Source organism: Bubalus bubalis, chromosome 6, assembly GCF_019923935.1.
Source record: "Bubalus bubalis isolate 160015118507 breed Murrah chromosome 6, NDDB_SH_1, whole genome shotgun sequence".
Classification (NCBI taxonomy): Eukaryota; Metazoa; Chordata; class Mammalia; order Artiodactyla; family Bovidae; genus Bubalus; species Bubalus bubalis.
In genome coordinates this window covers 1,164,206-1,187,846 of record NC_059162.1, presented here as the reverse complement: position 1 = coordinate 1,187,846, position 23,641 = coordinate 1,164,206, and the positions used below count along the sequence as shown (strand labels likewise).

General features: G+C 45.4%; 1 protein-coding gene and 2 non-coding genes across 4 annotated transcripts in view; 2 read left to right on the top strand and 1 right to left on the bottom strand.

The window, feature by feature from the left end:
• The window catches only part of RCSD1 (RCSD domain containing 1), a 72,958-nt gene extending 59,232 nt beyond the window's left edge, over positions 1 to 13,726 (top strand). For both annotated transcript variants that reach the window (XM_025287423.3, XM_025287422.3), the window contains 3 exons: positions 2,977 to 3,180; positions 5,790 to 6,428; positions 11,633 to 13,726. In XM_025287423.3, coding sequence (XP_025143208.3) covers positions 2,977 to 3,180; positions 5,790 to 6,428; positions 11,633 to 11,665 — 876 coding nt within the window. In that variant the 3' untranslated portion in view covers positions 11,666 to 13,726. The remainder of the gene's footprint in view (positions 1 to 2,976; positions 3,181 to 5,789; positions 6,429 to 11,632) is intronic.
• A 6,991-nt stretch (positions 13,727 to 20,717) lies between these two features.
• TRNAP-CGG lies at positions 20,718 to 20,789 on the top strand. Its single transcript has one exon. It is a non-coding gene; the product is annotated as a tRNA-Pro (tRNA).
• A 662-nt stretch (positions 20,790 to 21,451) lies between these two features.
• TRNAP-AGG lies at positions 21,452 to 21,523 on the bottom strand. Its single transcript has one exon. It is a non-coding gene; the product is annotated as a tRNA-Pro (tRNA).
• Positions 21,524 to 23,641: the final 2,118 nt, after the last annotated feature.

Here is a 23,641-nt window from a genome sequence, read left to right as displayed (position 1 = left end):
AAACACCTATTCCCTGAGTTGGTCCTTAAGAAGGGTGGCTGGAAAGGAGGGAGGGAGGTTCTCCTGGTGTGGGAACAGTGTGAACTGAAATGCAGAGGAGGAGCAAGCATAATATGTCTGGGTCAGGCCTGTAGAAGATGCTCAGGCTTTCACTGCAGTCTCAGCAAGGCTCTCCTGCACTGGATTCTCCTGTCTGGGTCCAACTAATGAAACTGGTTCATCAACCTTGTTGTGGAGCCATTCTTAGGGATGTGTCAGGACAAGTAGTCACAGCCTCTGTAGTTCCCAGCTACGGGAGAGCCCAGAGATTTGGCCCCCAGCCTGATTTGGGGTTAAGGAAAGCACCTCTGGTTTGGGGTCATGAGCCTACCTGGTGAAGGATCAGAAGGAGTCTTTCTGAAGTTTAACTCATCATGAAAAGCCCTGATTCCATCTCAGTTGCAGGAAAGAGGTGGGCTGCCCATCACTATAGAAGGCTGCAGGGCTCCCATGTACCTCACAGGGATCTCTCACAAGGGACCCCTGAACTCAGACACCCCCTCCTTGATGTCGAGGGTGTAATGCAGGACACCTACTTCCGCCTCCCAGCAGCCCACCACAGCCCTCAGTCAACGGCTAGAAATTATCACAAAGACTATGTACCTTGAAATTTTGGTCTTATTCCCCTTTTCTGGTCACTAACAAGTGTCCTAGGGAAACATGGAAACCTGAATATGAGGTTTTGATCTCCAATGGTTTAATCTTATGAAGAGTGTCAGTAACAGTATATAATTTGGCCGAATCCCTTAGCAACCTTACTTTGTTGGAGCTATGTAGGAAAAGAACTAAGAAATGCATCATCAGCTCAATTTTTCTTCTAAATATTCTATTGGATGAGATAGAAACTATGATGTTTCTTCATTGGAGAAGTTTGTAATTCAAAGTTCAAGAGACTTGCCTGGCGATCCAGTGGCTAAGACTCTGCACTCCCAATGCAGGGCATCCCTGGTCAGAGAACTAGATCTGGCAAGCTACAGTGAAAGATTCTGCATGCTGCAACTGAGAACCAGTGAAGCCAAATAAATAAAAATAAAATATTTTTTTAAAAGAAGTTTTCCCCTGACTAGAAGACCCACTTTATTTGTGAACAGTATTTTTTAATACATAATTTTACTTATTTATTTTTGGCTGTGCTGGGTCTTCAAGGTGGCTGCTCTTGCTGTGGAGCACAGGCTCTAGGGCTTGAGGGATCCGCTAGTTGTGCTCAGTAGTTGCACTTGCCCAGCTCTAGAGCACATGCTCAATAGTTGTGGTGCCTGGACTTAGTTACTCCCGGGCACAGGGGATCTTCCTGGACCAGGGGTCGTACCTGTGTCTCCTGCATTGGCAGGTGGATTCTTTACCACTGAGCCACCAGCGAAGCCTGTGAGCAGTCTTACAGAGAGAATTTCCCAGCTTGACATTGAAAGGGGAAGAAGACCTCTTTTAACGCCCAGTTAACCTCCCCACTGCCAGGAAGCCCTCCGAGCCATCCCAGTACATCAGCTCCCTCAGCCTGTGGGGTCCAAACCTGTCCCTTGGTACCTGCCATATGCTGCTCTTAGACGTGGCATGGGCTCACAGTGTTGCTATTTAACTTTTATATTTTTAATTTTACCATGACACAATCTTGTCTATGTTATAAATTCTTCCTTAAAATCACAATAGAAGTACTAACGTCATCTTAAACATGTATAATGTTCTATACTTTGCAAGTCCTAAAGTACCTTGTAGGAGCTCTTCAGGATGACAGAGCCTTGGCTGACAGGAGGGTAACACCAAGGAAAGTCTGGAGGAAGAAGGTGTGGGTCAGATAATGACAGGAAAGAGTAATGGGACCAGAGCATAAGAGACTCTGAAGGTCAGGCTCAGTCAATTGAGCAAATAAAGAATCCAAGATACGGAAAGGCTACTGAACTCCCTGTAGGTCACACAGCTATCAAGTGAAAGAGTAGATATCTGGAGTCAGATGTGTCTGCGTGGAGAGCATCGTCTGCCCTCAAGCCTGGTCCCTTCCCAGCAGACCTCGCTGCAGGCTTTTCCGCTCTGGCCAATGCAGCTGGGCAATGATTTGGAAACGTAGAGGGTAGAGCTGGAGGAGCCATTCCCCTAGATGATCCTAGAGGACTCAGGGCACTCACATTCAATCCCTCCTGCACTTTCTCTGAGGCAGTTGGATAGATCTAGGACCACCTGCCTCCTCCCCGAACCAACCTCATGACTCCCTTAGGCCCTGGTTACCTTTAGGTAACCCCTCCTCTTTGCTTGCCCTCAGGGTTCACTTTAGTCTGGTTTCAACTGCACTGTGATGCCCAGGTTGGGGCACACACTTGCATCTGCACTGCCAGCTCCCCCTGGAGGGGCTTGGTGGCCTGCTCCGTCCATCATTCTGGTTGTCTTCTGAGGAAGACCCTGTACTTACTTGGAGGCTGAGCCCGGACTAAGAGACCGGGCTTGAATCCCAGAGCAGATTCCTTAAACACTTTGCTAATTTGTGCCTTGGGAACAAAACTGAATGTGTAGGGTAGAGGGGGAAACTGCACATGCCCAGCAAAGAGGAGGCATCCTGTAAGTGGTAACTGCTCCTGACTCTGATGAGAAGGATGGTGAAGGTGCTGACTTAGTGTGAGATCCTGGTGCCTGCAAGTCCTGGCAGTTGCTATTTTGGCCTCTTTGTCTATAAATTGGGACTGTTCCATGCATTTTTCTTAGATCAAATCAGTACTTCCTGGGCATTCTGGAACGCAGGCTGGAGTAAGCCAGGTAGCAAAAGGTAGAGAGAGTAAGCAGGTCTTCCAGGAGCAGGACTTGCTGTGACAATGGATAATTGGTTAGGAAGTAAGAAAAGCCTCATGGTACCTAGTCTCAGTCAGTTCTAAGGCCAGGAAATCAACATGCTAGAGTAGAACTTTCATCTTCTCTCTATCCTTACCTGAAATTCCTCATCTTTCCCAACAGGCCAATTTAGTCTTTGATCCAGCAGCCCTGCTTCCTGGGGCTTCTCCCAAGAGTCCTGGATTCAAGGCCATGGTGTCACCATTTCACAGCCCGCCTTCTACCCCCAGCAGCCCTGGAGTGCGATCTCGGCCCAGCGAACCAGAGGAGGTGCCCGTCAGCTTTGACCAGCCTCCTGAAGGCAGTCATCTGCCCTGTTACAATAAGGTACTGTCTGGGTCCTAAGTATTGTAATGTCTTTGTTTATAATGTCTGTGGAAACGTGGGTGCTGGGCAATCCTGAATTATCTCTACCCTGCTGTTGTCCTGGAAAAAGGAGAACACACCTTAGCTGTGGTCAGAGTGCTTTTTAACAAAGGATATGTCTCCTCTTTCTGGCAAGTGATCCCTGAACTAAGATCACCCTCTACCTAGCCTGTCTCTCTCATCCCCTCTCCCTGCAACTTGCTCCCCTCACCTGAAAGGCAGGCATGGGGAGGGAGCGAGTTCTCCATCCTTTGTGGAGAGAGAGGGGGGAATTCACAACTGACCCCAGCTGAGACATATGTCAAAAGCAGTGACTCAGCAAAAAGGAGGACAGGGTCACTAGATTGACCTGTCCTGACTTGATTTGAATACTCCCAAGTGACCCAGAAGAGGCTCAAATCATTTTTGCTGCATCTTGCCCTAGTTAAAGGGCTTCCCAGGTGGCGCTAGTGGTAAAGAACCTGCTTGCCAATGCAGGAGACGTAAGAGATGCGGAATCGATCCCTAGGTCAGGAAGATCCCCTGGAAGAGAACATGGCAACCCACTCTAGTATTCTTGCCTGGATAATCCATAGGCAGAGGAGCCTGGAGGGCTACTGTCTATAGGGTCACAAGAGTCAGACACAACTGAAACGACTTAGCCTGCTCGCACACCCCAGCACACATCCAAACTGTTTCCTTTGCAAAAGGATGTGTAACAAGGCTTGTTTCTGTGGATGCTACCTGGTACTCTGTGTGTAGTTTCATCAGATCCCTGCCCTACTGGAAGGAGGTAAGAATCAGGGAATCAGAGGTGCATACAATCCAATACACTCCAACAATACACCCAGCAAATTTGGGCCAGAGCCAGGGAGAGGCTAAGAGTTAAAGGGCTCCAATGCCAGGAAATGGTATTAATAAATGTATGTGACTTTAGAATTATGGATGGAGAGAGCAGGATCTTCTGGACCCTTCCAGAGAATCCATCTAAGAAAAAGAGATCAAATATGCAGAAACAGGTAGAGCCCAAGGAAACAAAGAGGTGATGGGGTGGGCTTGAGCCTGCTGGCTGGGGGCAGAATAGGGATCCTTCAGCCCAGAACAATGGAGAGACCCCTGGGGGCAGAGAGGAACCCCGGGGAGAGCCCTAATATTGGGTCTTGTGACAGCAGTAAAGGAGCAGATGGGATTATTTCTGAACCCTGCAGGCCGTGAGGACTGAGGCCTTGATGGCATGTAGGCTAGCCTCTCTGTGGTCTCAGCAAAGTTTCTGGGAAGCTCTTTTAAAACCAAGCACTCATTCTAAACCCGGAGAAGGCAATGGCACCCCACTCCAGTACTCTTGCCTGGAAAATCCTATGGACGGAGGAGCCTGGTGGGCTGCAGTCCATGGGGTCGCTAAGAGTCGGACACGACTGAGCAACTTCACTTTCACTTTTCACTTTCATGCACTGGAGAAGGAAATGGCAACCCACTCCAGTGTTCTTGCCTGGAGAATCCCAGGGGCGGGGGAGCCTGGTGGGCTGCCGTCTATGGGGTCACACAGAGTCGGACACGACTGAAGTGACTTAGCGTAGCATAGCATAGCATTCTAAACCACTGAGACGAAACGAGGATTGACAAACGCAAAATGTTACGTGGCGTGTGGCATCTTAGTTTCCCAGCCAGGGATCACTGGCAGGGGGCACTCTTAACTGCTGGGTTATCAGAGAAGTCCCTACTTTGCACATTAATTTTTAAAGGACAGATCATGTGAATAAAGTAGGGCATCTGATATAAACATGCCCACTGAACTTCTGATGAAGTCCAGTGACGAAGGTGAGGCCTAGTTCTGAGTTTCACACACTTTCCACTCACCTTTGTCAAAGTAGCGTCCTCAAAATGTTAAAACATGACTAATATGAAATAGAGATTTTGTTCAACTTGTTAATTTATGAGGAAATCTATAAGGTGGTAAAGCTCATTCAAAGAACTGGTTATTTATAGGCAATTAAATAGAACAAATGTGAGAATAAAATTGCTAAGTTAGACACCAAACTGATTGATGTTTTACAGACCAATAAAATCTTAGGGTCTTATTGGACAGAAAGCATTTTTATCTTCATCCACACATAAAAAATTCTGCCGCTGCTGCTGCTAAGTCGCTTCAGTCGTGTCCGACTCTGTGCGACCCCATAGACGGCAGCCCATCAGGCTCCACCGTCCCTGGGATTCTCCAGGCAAGAACACTGGAGTGGGTTGCCATTTCCTTCTCCAATGCATGAAAGTGAAAAGTGAAAGGGAAGTCGCTCAGTTGTGTCCGACTCTTAGCGACCCCATGGACTACAGCCTACCAGGCTCCTCCATCCATGGGATTTTCCAGGCAAGAGTACTGGAGTGGGGTGCCATTGCCTTCTCTGAAAAATTCTGCAGGTTACCATATAATACCATAACCCCATAGGGCTCTACCTCTAATAAATAGCAAACAGTGCTACATCCTCATGGAAAATCAAATGATCCTCAGGTGGGGCTTGTGAAACTGGCATTGAAAGAACATGTGTCCTCGCCTTGGCCATTTTCACAGATGTACACTCCTTAACACTTTCTTCCAGGTGCGGACAAGGGGCTCCATAAAAAGGCGCCCTCCCTCCCGGAGATTCCGAAGGTCCCAGTCAGACTGTGGGGAACTGGGAGAGTTCAGGGCCGTGGAGCCTTCCCAGGAGAATGGTGCCAAGGAGGAGAGTGGGGACGAGCTGTTCCCAGCCAAGAGCAAAGCCCCAGGATCCCCTCCTCTGAGGAGGACATCCAGCAGGACAGAGAAGCTGGAGGAGAAGAGCAGGGCCATGGGGGAAGCCCAGGAGCCGGAGAAGATTGTGGGGGGCTCTGAGGAGGAGGCTGGGCAGCATCCAGCCCAAGCCTCCAGCTCAGAGGCGGAGGATGGGTGTGGGAGCCCCAAAGAGGAGAGACCGGCTGGAGAGCAGGCGGAAGAGCCTACAGAGGTGAAGGAGAGGGTGGCCAGTGAAGAGGAGGAGCCCGGACAAAGCAGCCAAGACACAAAGGAGCTGGAGGAGGGAGCCGTGGAGGAGGAGCCCCCTCAACCCCCTCCTGGAGGAGGGGTGGGCAGCCACAGCCCAGAGCAGGGGACCAGCGAGGAAAAGCAAGATGAAGAGGCCAGCCTCAAGCCAGGCTGCAGCCCCGACTCTGGAGCCCACGCCCAGCCGGACACCAGCAGCGAGGTCCCCAGGACAGAGGTGGGCAGCCCGGCTTGTCCCTCCCACCCCACTCCCAGCCCCCAGGACAGGGCAGGGCCAGCTCACCCTTTTCCCCATGCCCTACCACTTACATCTGTCACCAGCCAGCCAGGTGTGCAGTAGCACAGGTGCTGGATTGAGACAGGCTGTCACTGATGGGGAGCAACAGAAAGGAAAGTGTGTCTTATGCTCTGTCTCTTACTGCCTCGCAGTCCTGGCATCTTTCTAGGTATGACTGAGACCCACACATCAAGGCCTCCTGATGTAGTGTCTGGGCCTGGGCTCACTGCTGTGGTGGATTTCAAGAGCAAAGGAGGTACTCCTTCCATAGCAAACTCACAGTCTAGCACCTGAGACCAGCAATTCCTTAGGGTGCAGTCAAGAAGGCAGGGCTTCTCCTAAGGAAGCCTGGAGCACAAGTTGGGGAAAACAATTTGTATGTGGAGAGTGCCAGTGGAGTTCAGGGTGAGGGTAGCTTTTGATTTAGGCCTTTAAAGGAGGTTTTGTGACTACAATAAAAAAATAGAATAAAAATTTTTAATATAAGCTATACTCCAATTAAAAATAAAATGAAATAATTTTTAAAAAAGAAAGCACACAAAATGAATAGAGGAGGCTTTATATTCCATCTGTGTGACTTCCCTGATGGCTCAGACAGTAAAAGTGTCTGCCTATAATGCAGGAGACCTGGGTTCGATCCCTGGGTGGGGAAGATCCCCTGGAGAAGGAAATGGCAACCCACTCCAGTACTCTTGCCTGGAAAATCCCATGGACGGAGGAGCCTGGTAGGCTACAGGCCATGGGGTCACCAAGAGTCAAACACGACTGAGTGGCTTTACTACACTTTATGTTACACCTATTCATGCACAGGGGTTAGATTCCTACTGCACATGGGTAGGGGGAGTGCCTCAGTCCCTTCCTTCCTGCTGGGCCTGCATTTATTCACCTGGCTCCTTCCACCACTCCCAGGAAGCGTACCTTGACCTCACCTACCTATGCCTCAGGAGCAAGACCAGCCTTCCACAAGAAAAGTTCTGTGTCGCATCCCCTACCACCACCCCTGACAATCTCATCAACAAAGTCACCCTCCAGTGTTTCCCCCTTCCCTTTGTATTAGTTCATTCATTCACTCAAGCCACCATCAGCGTCCGACTGCATTAACCTCTTATCTGACTTCCTGCTTCCTTTTTTTCTGCCTACCTAGTCCATTCTCTGTACAGCAACCAAAGAGGTGTGCTTGTGTGTTTACTCTAGATTTTAGTAATTAAAATTACTCATGTCTTTAGGGCTGTCATAACAAATTACCACAAATTCGCAGCTTAAAAACAATACAAATGTGTCCCACAGTTCTGGAGGCCAGAACTCCAAATGCAGGGTATTGGTTGGGTTGCTTCCTTATGGAGGCTTGGAGGATGATTCTGCTCCATGCCTTTCTCCTAACTTCTGCTGACTGCTGGCAACCCTGAGAATCCTGTCTTGCCTTTTCCAGCTTCTGATGGTTGTCAGCAATTCTTGGCATTCCCAGGTTTGTAGACTTATCACCCCAACCTCTGACTCTGTCTTCACATGGTCTGTCTCTGTGTGCCTCAAAACTCCCTCTCCTCTCTCTTATAAGGACCCCGGTCTGGGCCCACCCTAAGTGATCTCATCTTGAGATCTTTAAGTACGTCTACAAAGATCCCCTTTCCAAATAAGGTCACATGCACACGTACTGGGGGTTAGGATTGGACATATCTTTGGAGGAAGACAACTCACTCACCTCTGCTGCCCCTTGTTCCATGGCTTCCAAGGCGCTCAAAACACAGATTCCAAACCCTCTGTGAGGCCCTTCTCTGCATGGGGGCCCCTGCCAAGCTTTCCCTGACTCTCACCCTCGCTGTACCCCAACCCTGCCAGTGTTTTTGATTTGGTTTGGTTTTTTCAGTGGTTAATATCTAGATCCTTGAAGCAACTAGGTGAAGTAATTTTATAAGCACAAAATTGGTTGAACAGACTGAGAGCCTGTAGCTCTCAAATGCCATATGAGAGCTGTCATTTAGGACTGTGCCCAGATTACATAGGCCTGGCGTGTGTACACCCTTCCAGTCCCGCTTCTTTGTGGTTGTGTTTTTATACTCCAAATTGTTAGTGTTCACGTCCTAATGTAACTTTTGAATGTTCTTTCTTCAATAGTAATACTTTAACATTTTGGATATTTTGATTTTCAAGACACTATTTTCATTTTTTTATTACTTAAATGTGAGGTGCTGCCTCTTTACAAGAGCGTAACAGCATCTCATTTCTCATTTAATTGCATGTGTCATATCCTCACTATATGCAGAACACTGTACTAGTTATAGTGTGTGTGTGTGTGTGTGTGTGTGTGTGTTGGCAACACACACACATCCACTCCCAAGGAGATTTTAATTGAAGAATGATAACTTCTTGAAAAAATTCTTGAGGATTTAGTATGTTAAATTCTTTAATATACAGGGATAAATATGGGTATGTGTGTGAGGTGCCAAGTGAACAGCAAAAAGACTCAGTTGAAAATAATGTCTTTCCCAGAAACTGTACCTCCAAACTTCCCCTTTTTCCCTTGAATCAAACCAATAATAATATGCTATTCACTGGGACTTTTCAGTTTATCTACTCTTCTTTAAGAATTGGCAAAATTTGGTAAGGTAAACAAAAGGTATGGTCTACAGATTCCTAGTGTAATTTTAAAATAGAAGCTGGAAGACATAGCAAAGACTTTCTCCTACTTTGCCTATTTTATTAATGTCAATTAATAAATTAATGAACTAAATTAATAAATGTTAGAATCATTTTCCAACTGACCTGTATCTAAAATGACTGGATAAGCTGTCTAATTTTTATTACATAGTACACAGAATAAATTCTCATTGTAAAGATTCTAGCAACATGGGAGTATGGAGAATGGATTTTTTTTAATGGATTTACTACATTGTGCTAGTTTCAGGTGTGCAGCAAAGTATTTGATTATACATATATATGTGTATACATGTGTGTTCTTTTTTTCATTCTTCTCTATTATAGGTTATTACAAGATATCAAATATAGTTCCTTGTGCTATACAGTAAATTTTTGTGATCTGTGAGAATGAATTTTGAATCTCTGCCCTCATCTTTCCCTTTGTGCCTTCTCTTTTAGTAGGCATAATCACCATAAATCACTCAGTGTTCATATTTTCAGTCCTATTTGGGTTTGATGGGCTGAGTTGCAGTTATTTTGGACAAGATATATTTTTTTTAATTCCTGCATACACTTATCCCTTCCTCTTGACAGTCTTTGACATTGAGTATATTCTTATGTAGTTGATCTGATCAATATATTTCTACCAATCAAAGAAGATGGGGGTTAGATGTGGAGGTCGGCGGGGGGTGGGGTGGGAGGTACTAGAAAAGCATTTCTTTAGTGCTTGCTGCTTCTGCCTGATCCAGGAAAGACCTGGGACAGGTATGGTACCCTGGGGAAGCCTGTGACCCAAGGGGCCTACGTCATAGTTGTCCTCACCAGGAAATCCTTTGGCACCATTGCCTGAGGCATTTTGGTTCTAACCTTGGCCAGGATTGAGAAGACCAAAAGAGAATTAGAAGCAGTGCCCTCCCAGATTAAATAAATTATCTGGATTTATACAGAGGTTCTTTTGTGAAGCAGTTTATTCTGATGAGTAGGGCTGATATCCTTTGTGTCAACTTGAGCTCTGTGACTTTGGACGATTCCTGTCCCTTGGAGACAGTCACTTATGAGCTGTCCTTCTGCATGTTTTTGTTGTCCTTCTGCACCTTAATCTTAGTTTCACCATGGACCTGCTCTGGTTTTCTGTATTAATGCCCAAAGTCCAGTCATTCTGACACCCACCTCCTGAATGTCAGTGGTGGGATGCACAAAACCATGCTGCCTGGATCTGTTATAAACTCTTACCAACCTGGCTGAACCATGTCCATCCTCTGCAGGGACACCCTTTCACTGCTTCTCTGTCATCCTATTTTCATTCCCGTTCCCCCAGCTCACTGCCTGCCTCTTCCTCTCCTGCTTCGCAAATGACCTCATCTCCTGTTTACCCAAAAGGAAGACCGGCCTGTTTGTCACCTGCTTCCATCCTCAAAGAGTCTCTTTTCCCTGTGAATCCGAGGAGAGGCCCTTTATCCTTGATAAGATTACCCCCCTTGTTTGCTGTATCAATCGTTTTCTGGACTTTTCTACAAGATATTTGTAGAGCATACGTGTGCCTTTTAAGTGAGGGGGTTAGACCAAGATTTTCCTGTTCGGTTACCCGTCTGTATTTCTAACACCTCACTAGCTCGCCCCTTTCTGCCTACAAAAATTTATCTCTAATCCTAAAGATAAATCTCTCAACTCTGCTCTCTGACCCTCACACTTACCAATGACTTTGAAGCTCAGTCATGCCCTCTCATCCACCAAAGACCTGACATCTCTCTGCTCTTGTCATCCTCACATCTTTGAAATAGCCGATGCTGGCAACCCACCCTAGAAACCACATCCATCCTTTGACCTCTGTCTGGCTGGGCTGCCCTGGCCCTTTCTTGGCCTCTGGGCAGTGTCATGACTCCTGCACCTGGTCCTCCCCATCACCTCCTGGCCTCTCCTGACTGCTTAGCACCAGCCAGGCTCTCACATGGTCCCAGCCGTGCCCCACAGGCCCAGCAGCCCCTCATTCCACACTCCCCAAACCAGACTGCTGCTTACTTTGTTTCTTCAGTTACTTTCAACTGAACCTGAAACTCCTTTTTACCCATATACATTCCTGCTCATGAGGAACTTTTCTTCTTTCTCTTTGATTCTTCAGCAGTGTTTCAGAATGATGAAATTAAAGGGAATGAGTGATGAGGGGAGAAGCTAGGGCAGCGAGGACATGGGAGGCTAAGCATCAAGGAAAAGGCAGTGTCCTTGTTGAGAGCCCAAGCTCTGATCCTGGGGTTTAAATCCTGACTCCCCCACTTGCTAGCTGTATAACCTAGGGGAAGTCACTTGACCTCCCTGTGCCTTAATTAACCCACCTATAAAACAGAGTAAATAGAAGTACCAAACTCATATTGCTTTTGTGAGGAATAAATGTGTTGATAGTTTTATTATCACTATTACTATGGTTACCTGACTTAGCATCCCCAGGAAGACAAGCTGAGTGTCCAGATTTCCCTACCCTCCTCCTAATTTATTCCTTCCTCTTTTGCTCTCAGGATAACACCCCTGTCCAGGACACTAAAATGTGAAGAGCACATTGCTTCTAGTGATGAAGCTGCTGGAGCCATGTCTTTGAAAGTAGCAGCAAGGATTATAGTAGCAGCAAAGGAAGCCATTGCAGGACACGATGGGCTGAGAGTCTGAAGTCAGCCTGAAGACACAGGGTGCCATTTCCCAACCTCCACACTGTTGCAGACGGAGAGTGGATCTGAGGGCAGAAGACTTTGATCAGCTTGAGTTTGTGTCACTTGATGGACCTTTTTTTTTCTTTTTTTTTTTAAGAAAACTTATTTAAAACAATTTGCTGTGTTGGCAACTCCCCAGGGATACTGGTCAACCTGTGGGGCCCAGATCCACACCCACTTATCCCTACAGCTGACCTCAGAACTGGACTGGCATTTAGCTAATCAGATTGTGTTTATATAAATTGATAGCCTTTTTATTATTCCTAAGTTTTCACAGTTCTCAAATGTAAGTAAAAACTCATTTCAGGTGGCTAGAATCAAAGTAGTATCACTGGAAATATACATCCTGTAAGTTACAGAAGACCTGAAATTGTATGGAGACCCTGAAACAACCTTTCAGCTTGGTCCAAATTTGACTGGTCAACCAATTTTGAAAACACTGGACTAGAAGAGATAATTATTGAAACATTTAAAAATATGTGTCTGTTCCAGCAACAGGAGCTTTGAAAGTGAAAGCAAAGTCACTTAGTCGTGTCAGACTCTTTGTGACCCCATGGACTGTAGCCTGTGAGGTTCCTCCATCCATGGAATTTTCCAGGATTTTCCTTCTCCAGGGACTCAGATATTGAAACCAGGTCTCCAGCATTGCAAGCAGATGATTTTACTGTCTGAGCCACCAGGGAAGCTCCCCATCTGGAGCTATCCCATCTGGTAATTTACCAGGAGCTTTCCCATCTGGTAATTCTCTAGTTAGGAATTTTCAGCTCATCTCCTTCTGTCAGGGGACAGGGAGGCAGAGGCAGGCAGCAAGTCCTTTGGGGAGGCAGAATGTCAAGAGGTTTCAAAGGTCTGCACTTCATTTCCTCTTCCTGAAAGCAGAGCAGTGATACCTGAGCAGTGCCTGCCCTCTGGTTTATCCTGGGAAGATAAAGTTTGTGCTTCCAGAAGGGGAGCCCCGAGCATGAATCAGATATCTCCTGGGAAGTGCACTGGGCATCATGATATACAACCTACATAATAAGGACATCCTTCCCTGACTTGAATGGAAACCCAGGGTCTCCTCCCCTACTCAGGAGGGATGGAGTGGGTCGTTGGCCTGTTCTCCTTGAATAGCTCTTGCTTAAACGTTCTGTTGAGAGAGTGCAGGAAGCTTCGCTAGGAACAAGGGGCCTGACTACCCCTTTCTTAACATACTCTCTCCCCCCTTCACACACTCCTGCTGAAAGATGCTCATCCAAATAAATTTTAATCTTTAGAGTTGCTCCTTATTCAGATTTATTTCAGTATCTCAACATGCAGATTTGGTAGTTGGAGCAGTCGTTTTTCTGGAGGTCTCTTAGACCATACTCTTATCTACTCTGACTTCAAAAAGTAGTTTTCCAGACTAAAAGGCCTTATCTCACCACTGGTACCTCAGTTTTTATCACCTCATTACAGTTTTTCTAACTCCAGAATAGTATTAATATTTGATATATACATTTTTTCAAAAACTATTTTTAAATTGAATGTAGCTTCTAAATCTTGTAATCTAGTGAAGACTGATACTATAATAAGTTTTGTATTCTAGCAGAGTTTGGGAGATATGTGTGTCAGTTATTTTGAGATCTATATACTCTCTGTCTATCTACCTATCTAATCTCTTCACAGAGATGTATACCCCCTAAACAATACATGGATTTATTTATATATGTCTTTGGGTTGTTTATATATGCATGCACATATCTAGGCAAGAGTTTTGAGAATGTGAGCTTGGCTGTGGGTGTGTGTGGTGAAAGGGGGAAATATGCCGTTCTTCCTTACTAGAAAAAGGAATGGAATAGGTGGGATGTGAATGTAGAAATAAAACTCTATCTTACATACCTTATAGTAGCAGATGAAGGAGCAATAAAAATGACAAGAATGTGATACTGAAGGAGCATGTGTGATGGTATCAAAAGTCTCACCAGTTCCCTGTTAATCATATATTTGATCTGTTTTGTGAGAACATAGCAGGGACGGGAAGCCTGGTGGGCTGCCGTCTATGGGATTGCACAGAGTCGGACACGACTAAAGCGACATAGTAGCAGCAGCAGCAGCAGTGAGAACATCGAGACCCTATTCCCAGGCATTGTTATTGGCGACTCCTGGTGGGGAATTCATGAAGTGAACGCAGGACCCTGTTCCTTGTTGGGGCTGCAGCCTGGGTGTTCAATGCTCTCTTCTCGAAACACTGTGGTTCAGCGATGCATCACTATAGTTGAGACTAGGACTTCACACTGGGGATTAAAGAAATCCATTTGTGTTTTAGGTGGAACAGTCATCACCAGGCCAGGAAGATTTTCTTTCATTCAGGCTCTGTTAATAGGTTGAAGGAAAACACTATTTCTTCACAGCTACAAGGTTGAAGAAAAGAGTCAGAATCATTCTTCCAATTCCTTTGTAGTCCAGCTTGAATTTTAAACTGTGTTCCTCCTTTCTCCAGAGAGGGAGCATGAAAAAAACCTGACTGTTTTGAAGGAATATGCCAGTATTGAAAAGGGGCTGTGATGCTGTTTCAGCTGCATGTAGCATTAGGTAACCAACCAGCTATGACCACAAAAACCCCGGAGACTCAGGACTCCACTCTCTTCACTGAGGTCACCCTGAAAAGGATCCAGTTTGCCAGACCAGTTTTGGCTTGTGACCAATTGACTAATCATTAACATATGTTAGATAATGGAATAAAGGAGTGGATGGACAAATAGTTCGTCACCATCTTTTGATTAAGTACTCTTGGAGGTGTAAAAGTTTAATGCAGTTGAATGAATGAGGACCTTCAGCTGCTAATGAAAGGAACTCAAACTGGCTGATACAAAACAGCTATGTCTATGAATCTCTCTCTCTCTCTCCCCCTCCTCCTTTCTCTATTTGCCTGTACACTGAATAATATACATCGACAATCCATGGACAGACCTGAATACAATCAATTAAGCAATGTCAGAAATCTCTGTCTGTTACTGGTCTCTGCTTTCTTCTGTTGACCATAGTCTCAAGTAGGCTCTTCCCAGCCTGCAAACCCAATAGAAAGAGCTTATTGTTTCCTAATAACTGTAGGGGAAAATCCTACAAAGGTTTTCTGTAGGCTCCACGGGGATCACATACCCATGTCTGAACCGATCGTTATGACCAAGGAGATGCAGAGATCAGATCGGCCAGCCCTCGGTCACATGCTGTCTCCTGCAGTTAGGGCCTAGGTGGGTTAGTTCTGTCATCTTCAAGGACCGTGAATGGGAGTAACAGGGTGTCTCAAGGTTAAAGCAGAGCGCTGTTACTAAAAGAAATGATGCTGGGTAGGCAACAACGAAAAACAAAACAGAGTCTGAGCAAAATTTAAGTGCTACCCAAATAAAACAGAATTTGTTTTCAGAAGCCACCAAAGAAAATAATCTCATTTTTCGTGTGATGTTTGCTGTGTCCAGAGCCAGTCTGGAGCTCCAGTGGGTTAAGCCAGCGTCTGTGTTGTTCATTGCGCCAGTGCCTCATGTGTTATAGGTGCTCAATAAATATTAAGTAAGGAATGACTGAGCTGATTTCAGATGGAGTGGGATTATCTTCAACATTTATCACTGCCCAACGACTCCCTCACTGATACCAGATGCCTGAAATGTTTTAATTAGCAACTGATTCCACTGCCTCTAGTCTTCCCAGTCAAAATGCATATCCTGAGAAAGAGAATATTTTAAACCTTTGTCATCACATCTTGAATTGAGTTTGTTCTAGAAAACCTTCTAGAAGGGATTGAAAAAGAACAGCAGAGTACATGAAAGTCTAGGGGCAGTTTACACGCTTTCCTGACTTCCCAGTCTTGCTTAGAGTAAGCCAGGCCCAGTAATGTCATGATCAGAGTGCCTATGGAGGCTGAGAAAACCATTACTCCAGTTCTGCTCTCAGAGTCAAGAATAGCCATGGGAATTCTGGAGAAACCACAATTGCAGTCAAATGGGGCAGGAAACTGTGGTTCTTTGATCCTCCTCAGAGAAAGAAGAGATGATGAATGTGTTAAATGCTTCGCAGTGTAAAGGGAGCCACCCACTTCAAAAACAGGAACAAAGAGAATTATTGACTTCTCTTCCTGGAAAGTTCTGGGCTCTCTGTGGGACCTGCAACACCCTGGCACAGGCAAGGAGATGCCATGAGGGAAACAGGATGTAGAAGGAAGAGGTTGAAATGGGCTAGGATTCCTCACTGGGCACTCTTGTCAGTAATGACCCTGGCCCTTGACGGTGTATGAAGTTGTGTATGAAGTTTTGAAAAAAGTACTTGTATTTAGACAAACCAATAATGTCAGTTGCTTCCCAGGTGGCTCAGATGGTAAAGAATCTGCCTGCAAAGCAGGAGACCTGGGTTCAATCATTGGGTTGGGAAGATCTCCCGGAGAAGGGCATGGCAACCCACTCCAGCATTCTTGGCTGCAGAATTCCATGGCAAGAGGAGCCTCGCAGTCTACAGTCCATGGCGTCTCCGAGTGGGACATGACTGAGCAACTAACACTTTCACTTTCACTTGCATAATGTCAGTTAGGTTTCCTTGGTGGCTCAGTCAGTTCAGTCGCTCAGTCGTGTCCCACTCTTTGCAACCCCATGGACTGCAGCATGCCAGGCTTCCTTGTCCATCACCAACTCCTGGAGCTTGCTCAAACTCACATCCATCGAGTTGATGATGCCATCCAATCATTTCTTCCTCTGTTGTCCCCTTCTCTTCCTGCCTTCAATCTTTTTCAGCATCAGGGTCTTTTCCAATGTGTCAATTCTTCGAATCAGGTGACCAATGTATTGGAATTTCAGCTTCAGCGTCGGTCCTTCCAATGAATATTCAGGACTGATTTCCTTTAGGATGGACTGATTGGATCTCCTTGCAGTCCAAGGGACTCTCAAGAGTCTTCTCCAACACCACAGTTCAAAAGCATCAATTCTTTGGCACTCAGTTTTCTTTATGGTCCAACTTTCACATCCATACGTGACTACTGGAAAAACCTAGATGGACCTTTGTTGGCAATGTCTCTGTTTTTTAATACCCTGTCTAGGTTTTTCTTTTTGCTTTTCATTGCTTTTCTTCCAAGGAGCAAGAGTCTTTTAATTTCATGGCTTCAGTCACCATCTGCAGTGATTTTGGAGCCCAAGAAAATAAAGTCTGTCATGGTTTCCCCATCTATTTGCCATGAAGCGATGGGACCAGATGACATGATCTTTGTTTTCTGAATGCTGAGTTTTAAGCCAATTTTTTCACTCTCCTCTTTCACTTTCATCAAGAGGCTCTTTAGTTCTTCTTCCCTTTCTGCCATAAGGGTAGTATCATCTGCATATCTGAGGCTTTTGATATTTCTCCCTGCAAACTTGATTCCAGCTTGTGCTTCATCCAGCCTAGCATTTCACATCATGTACTCTGCATATAAGTTAAATAAGCAGGGTAACAATAGACAGCCTTGACATACTCCTTTCCCAATTTGGAACCAGTCTGTTGTTCTAACTGTTGCTTCTTGACCTGCATACAGGTTTCACAGGAGGCAGGTAAGGTGGTCTGGTATTCCCATCTCTTTAAGAATTTTCCACAGTTTGTTGTGATCCACACAATCAAAGGCTTTAGTGTAGTCAATGAAGAAGTAGATGATTTTTTGAATTCTCTTGCTTTTTCTATGATCCAACAGATGTTGGCAATTGGATCTCTGGTTCCTCTGCCTTTTCTAAATCCAGCTTGAACATCTGGAAGTTCTCGGTTCACATACTGTTGAAGTCTAGCTTGAAGGATTTTGAGCCTTACCTTGCTGGTATGTGAAATGATTGCAATTGTGCACTAATTTGAATATACTTTGGCATTGCCCTTCTTTGGGATTGGAAGGAAAACTGACCTTTTCCAGTCCTGTGGCCACTGCTGAGTTTTCCAAATTTGCTGGCATCATCTTTCAGGATTTGAAATAGCTCACCTGGAATTCCATCACCTCCACCAGCTCAGTTTGTAGTCATGCTTCCTAAGATCCACTTGACTTCAGGCTCCAGGATGTCTGGCTCTAGGTGAGTGATCACACCATTGTGGTTATCTGGGTCATGAAGATCTTTTTTGTATAGCTCTTCTGTGTATTCTTGCTTACTCTTCTTAATATCTGCTTCCATTAGGTACACACTGTTTCTGTCCTTTATTGTGCCCATCTTTGCATGAAATAATCCTTTAGTATCTCTAATTTTCTCTAAGAGATTTATAGTCTTTTCCATTCTATTGTTTTCTTCTATTTTTTTTGTATTGATCACTGAGGAAGGCTTTCTTATCTCTCCTTGCTATTCTTTGGGACTCTCCATTCAAATGGGTATATCTTTCCCTTTCTTCTTTGCCTTTTGCTTCTCTTCTTTTCTCAGCTATTTGTAAGGCCTCCTCAGGCAACCATTTTGCCTTTTTGCATTTCTGTTTTCTTGGGGATGGTTTTGATCACTGCATCCTGTACAATGTTACAGGCTTCTGTCCATAGTTCTTCAGGCACTCTATCAGATCCATCCCTTGAATCTGTCACTTCCACTGCATAATCATAAGGGATTTGATTTAGGTCATACCTGAATGGCTTAGTGGTTTTCCCTATGTTCTTCAAGTCTGAATTTTGCAATAACGAGTTCATATTCTGAACCAGAGTCAGCTCCCAGTCTTATTTTTGCTGACTGTATAGAGCTTCTCCATCTTCATCTGCAAAGAATATAATCAATCTGATTTCAGTATTGACCATCTAGTGATGTCCAGGTGTAGCGTCTTCTCTTGTGTTGTTGGAAGAGGGTGTTTGCTATGACCAGCAGGTTCTCTTGGCCAAACTGTTAGTCTTTATCCTGCTTCATTCTGTACTCCAAGGCCAAACTTGCCTGTTACTCCACGTATTGCTTGACTTCCAACTTTTGCATTCCAGTCCCCTATGATGAAAAGGACATCTTTTTTTGGTGTTAGTTCTAGAAGGTCTTTAGGTCTTCCTAGAACGGTTCAACTTCAGGTTCTTCGGCATTAGTGGTTGGGGCATAGACATGGATTACTGTGATATTGAATGGTTTGCCCTGGAAACCAAGATCATTCGGTCACTTTTGAGATTGCACCCAAGTACTGTATTTCAGACTCTTTTGTTGGCTATGATGGCTACTCCATTTTTTCTAAGGGATTCCTGCCCACAGTAGTAGATAAAATGACCATCTAAATTAAATTCGCCCATTCCTGCCCAGTTTAATTCACTGATGCCTAAAATGTTGATCTTCACTCTTGCCATCTCCTGTTGACCACTTTCAATTTACTTCCATTCATGGACCTAACATTCCAGGTTCCTATGCAATATTGTCCTTTATAGCACCAGACTTTACTTCCACCACTACTAGACATATCCACAGCCTGACGTTGTTTTAGCTTTTGCTCAGCCTCTTCATTCCTTCTGGAGCTATTCCTTCGCTCTTCTCTGGTAGCATATTGGGCACTTACCCAACTGGGAGGTTCATCTCTCAGGGTCATATCTATTTGCCTTTTCATACTGTTCATGGGGCTCTCCAGGCAAGAATGCTGAAGTGGTAATTACCTTGTAGCAAAAGCAATAGAATACACTGCTGCTGCTGCTGCTGCTGCTGCTGCTAAGTCACTTCAGTCGTGTCCTACTCTGTGCGACCCCATAGATAGCAACCCACCAGGCTTCCCCGTCCCTGGGATTCTCCAGGCAAAAACACTGGATTGGATTGCCATTTCCTTGTCCAATGCATGAAAGTGAAAAGTGAAAGCGAAATCTCTCAGTCGTGTCCGACCCTCAGCGACCCCATGGACTGCAGCCTACCAGGCTCCTCCGTCCATGGGATTTTCCAGGCAAGAGTACTGGAATTGCCATTGCCTTCTCCGAATAGAATACACAGGTTAAAGTAAAAAAAAAAACAAACAAAAACAGATACAATATGGAATCAGATTTGTTCTTCCCTATGAAGAACAAATGAAGGGGAGGTGGTCCTAGGTCAAAGGTTCTGCCCACTGCCACTGCCTTCTCCACCCCTCCAAGCTAACAAGGCACCAAACTCTGTCTCCCTCCCTGCCCCTTTCATGGTCCTCCCCATCCACCACACCTTCTAAGACCTGGGTAGTTGCTGTGCCTACCATACCACTTCCTCGCCATGTCGCCTGAAATACCTAACTGCGAAATGAGGTTAGTACGTTAGAGACAGATTGTTACAGATACGCAGTGCGTTCAGTACATGCAAGGCTCTAAAAAGAGTGCGTGATCTCAAAATGAACGTTGGAAAAAAAGTTATCTGTCAATACTCTCCCCTTTGAGAATTCTTTGTCCCGATACTTCCTTGCAGGGATAAGATGCATCCTTTCCCATTTCTTGCCAGCTCCTCGAGGTTTTTCCCGCTCCACCCACCCATGAGCGTAGTCGGCAGCCGAGCGTCTTCCGGCGGCCAAGCAGAGACTGGGAGTGCGGATGAGGTACGCTGCACACAGCCAAGTGCTCTGAGGCTGGTCTGAGCTGAGAGCGGCGGGACTTCCCCGCAAACAGCGAAACTGGCGGCAGGGAGACCTTGGGCTGCGATCACCTGGCGGAGTCCGAGACGTCCGAGGGGCCCTGCCTGCGCCCTCCTAGCCCGGGCTTCCACCGCCCTGCCGCCCCCGCCTTCCAGGGGCTATCCTGGCTCGTGGAAGGCGGCTTCCCGGATCTTGAGCGGATGGCCGCAGGCGGCGGCGCAGAGCCCAGGCGCCGGGAGATAAGACCGACCCCGCTGGGAAAAAATGCACGTCCCTTCCTGGCGTCCCTTTGGGTGGCGAAAATGTTTTGACCCGAGACCTGGGAAATGAGAAGAGATTGTCCAGCTGAGGTTGGTCGGGTGGTGCAGCTGGAGGTCGGATAAGGCTGAAGGGAGGCTCTGGGAGCGTTTTCGCCGAGAGCGGCTCGTTGGTCTAGGGGTATGATTCTCGCTTCGGGTGCGAGAGGTCCCGGGTTCAAATCCCGGACGAGCCCAGGCTTTTTCCTGCATAAGCGGTACAATTTAAGACTTTTTCCACCCCCACATGGCTCATTTAAGGGCTGAAATGAAACTATTCTAGTTCCTTGAGCTCAAACCTTGACCAGGACGACCAAAAAGTACTTTTCACGAAGTAAAAGATCAAATGAGATCAATTCGTACAATATGTGGTCTTTTTCGTCTGAGGGCAAGATATGAAAATGTTTGTACCACTTTGAAACACACGTGCTCGGAAAAGAGACACGCCTCGTGCGGACCCCGGGGCAGCCGCGGAACACTCCGAGCGTGAGCGGGGCACGGAGGGTCGGCGGGCGCGGGTGAGCGGGCGCGCAGCCCGCCTCCCACGGTCGCCGTGCAGGCGGACGGGCGCGGGCGTGAGCAGATTTAGGTCGCACTTGTAGGCACCGGAGATGCCCAGAGAAAGTGCTCGACTCTGGAACTGGCAGGAATGGGATGAGTCTTTTCAGAGCATCACATTGCTCTCAAACTTGCTACGTTTTCAGGTTATGTCTTTTAATGGTATTTGAACTTAAAGTGTGCTATAAGTTCAAAGGGTCTCAATTTTGTATTTTTCACCAACATGTATTTATTGTATTTATAGATCTAAAGTTAATTTCTTTAGAAATGGATTTAATTCAAAGAAGAAAAAAAAAAAGGAGGGCTCGTCCGGGATTTGAACCCGGGACCTCTCGCACCCTAAGCGAGAATCATACCCCTAGACCAACGAGCCGTCGTTCTCGCAGTCTTCCTGCCATTGTAAAAGCAGGAAGAACTACTGACTTCTACATTTCCAAGTGGTTATTCACTGTTACGTGTTTATATTCCTCAGCTGTTTTGCGTTCTAGTGTAAACGGATTTTCTTTTTCTCTTGATTTTGGAAATTCAGTAACACAGAAGAAAACAACGGTGTCACTATCAGTGGAATATTTATAATTTTATTTATATTTATGGCTGATAAACTGCAGTGAGTGTGTGGCAATTTCCCTGTGGCAGGTAGGTTCCAGATTCTCTCCCCTACTGAGTTCTGGATGTTGCACTTTCCAATAGTAGTAAAATCGTCAGTTTCTTGCCTACACCTTTTATCCTAGTGTTCAAAGCACCGTCTTTCCAGCCTTGAGTATTGCCATCTATGTGTTTTTACTCTATCTGTTTTCTTCAGCTGGAAAATCTGTTTCTCATTCTCTCTTTTGACCTTCTCAGAAAGAAATCCTTTAACAAATTAAAAACCAATTGTATGTGGTATATAACTGGGTTGCAGTCTTACCTCTTCTAATCATTACTTGTTAGAGGACATCAACATTAGCAACAGCACTGAATTCTACTGTATAATTGGCAAACAATTGTTATAATTGGTGTCCAGTTGTCCCAGTATCTCTAAGGCATGGCTTCTTAACTATATTTTATTTATTTCTAATTTTTTTTCCCCAAACAGTGTTTCACATATTTATTACTGAGCCACACGGACCTCTAGTGAGTAAACACCAAGAAGTCAAACATTTCGTTTCTCCCATGAGCTGTTCAGACAGCAGTGAGTTCACACTTCTGTGATTCAGTTACGGTGCAAGTGACCTTACCATGGCATAAATGAGTGCCAACGGGTAAATGAGGCTCCTTAGAGGCCCAGCTTGGGTCTTCTCCAGTGTCTTTTCTCGGAGTTATACCTGATTTTATTACCAGTTTTCATTCAAATCCATTGGGAAATGGAACGATTCTGCTTTTGTTCTTGGTCAGAAATTGCTTGATCTTCACATTCTTGTGAAAAGACATGGGGAGGAGTAAATTCAACCGCACGGAGGAAAATGGAGAAGAGAAAAGAGCTTTTTTCCTATATTTTAAATACTTAGTATTGAGGCTTATGCTGGCAAAGCTGGTGCTCAATGACTAATCGCTGAATAACTGCAATATGTTCCAAATCCCTTAAAACTACAAACTTTGGTACTTGGACAATCAGTATTTGTGAATTGCAACTCTAACAAATAACCAGATAGGAAACTACAAGTAGACAGAGAGACTATCCTAAATAGGCCTATTTATTTTATTTCATGTACCATTCATTCAGTTTATTCATTCGATTGCTCATTCACTCAGACATTTAGAGGCACTATGTGCTGTTACGGAGAAGGCAATGGCACCCCACTCCAGTACTCTTGCCTGGAAAATCCCATGGATGGAGGAGCCTGGTAGGCTGCAGTCCATGGGGTCGCTAAGAGTCAGACACAACTGAGCAACTTCACTTTCACTCTTCACTTTCATGCATTGGAGAAGGAAATGGCAACCCACTCCAGTGTTCGTGCCTGGAGAATCCCAGGGACGGTGGAGCCTGGTGGGCTGCCGTCTATAGGGTCGTACAGAGTCGGACACGACTGAAGCGACTTAGCAGCAGCAGCATGTGCTGTTAACAACACTCTAAGTTGTTAACTTTCTACTTATGGTTCAATGTGAGTAAATTATAGTTCTGGGGTTCTAACATTCAGACCCCGCCCTTTTGTTTTATTTTAAAACGTCCTAACTTGAGTCTTCAGTTCTTCTTAGGTCCCAAAGCAAGGAGGATAAGAATACCCTTTAAAAATATTCATTAGTTCTAGATGTCAGCAGAGTTTATTCATCAGAACCTAACTGGAAAAAAATGTGTCCTGGACACTTAAGAAGTTTCTATTTCTCCTGGAAATGAGGAAACTACAAAATATAACTCGTTAGGTAAAATAATGTAATCACTTCCGTTTTCTGGGAACCTCCATCTCCACAGTTACCAAGAGGTCTGTTTCTATGCTCACCCTTCCCCCTTGAATTTATTATTATTATCATTTTAGGGCTTTTATTTTTCCTCTTTCTTCTTCTCTAGTGATTG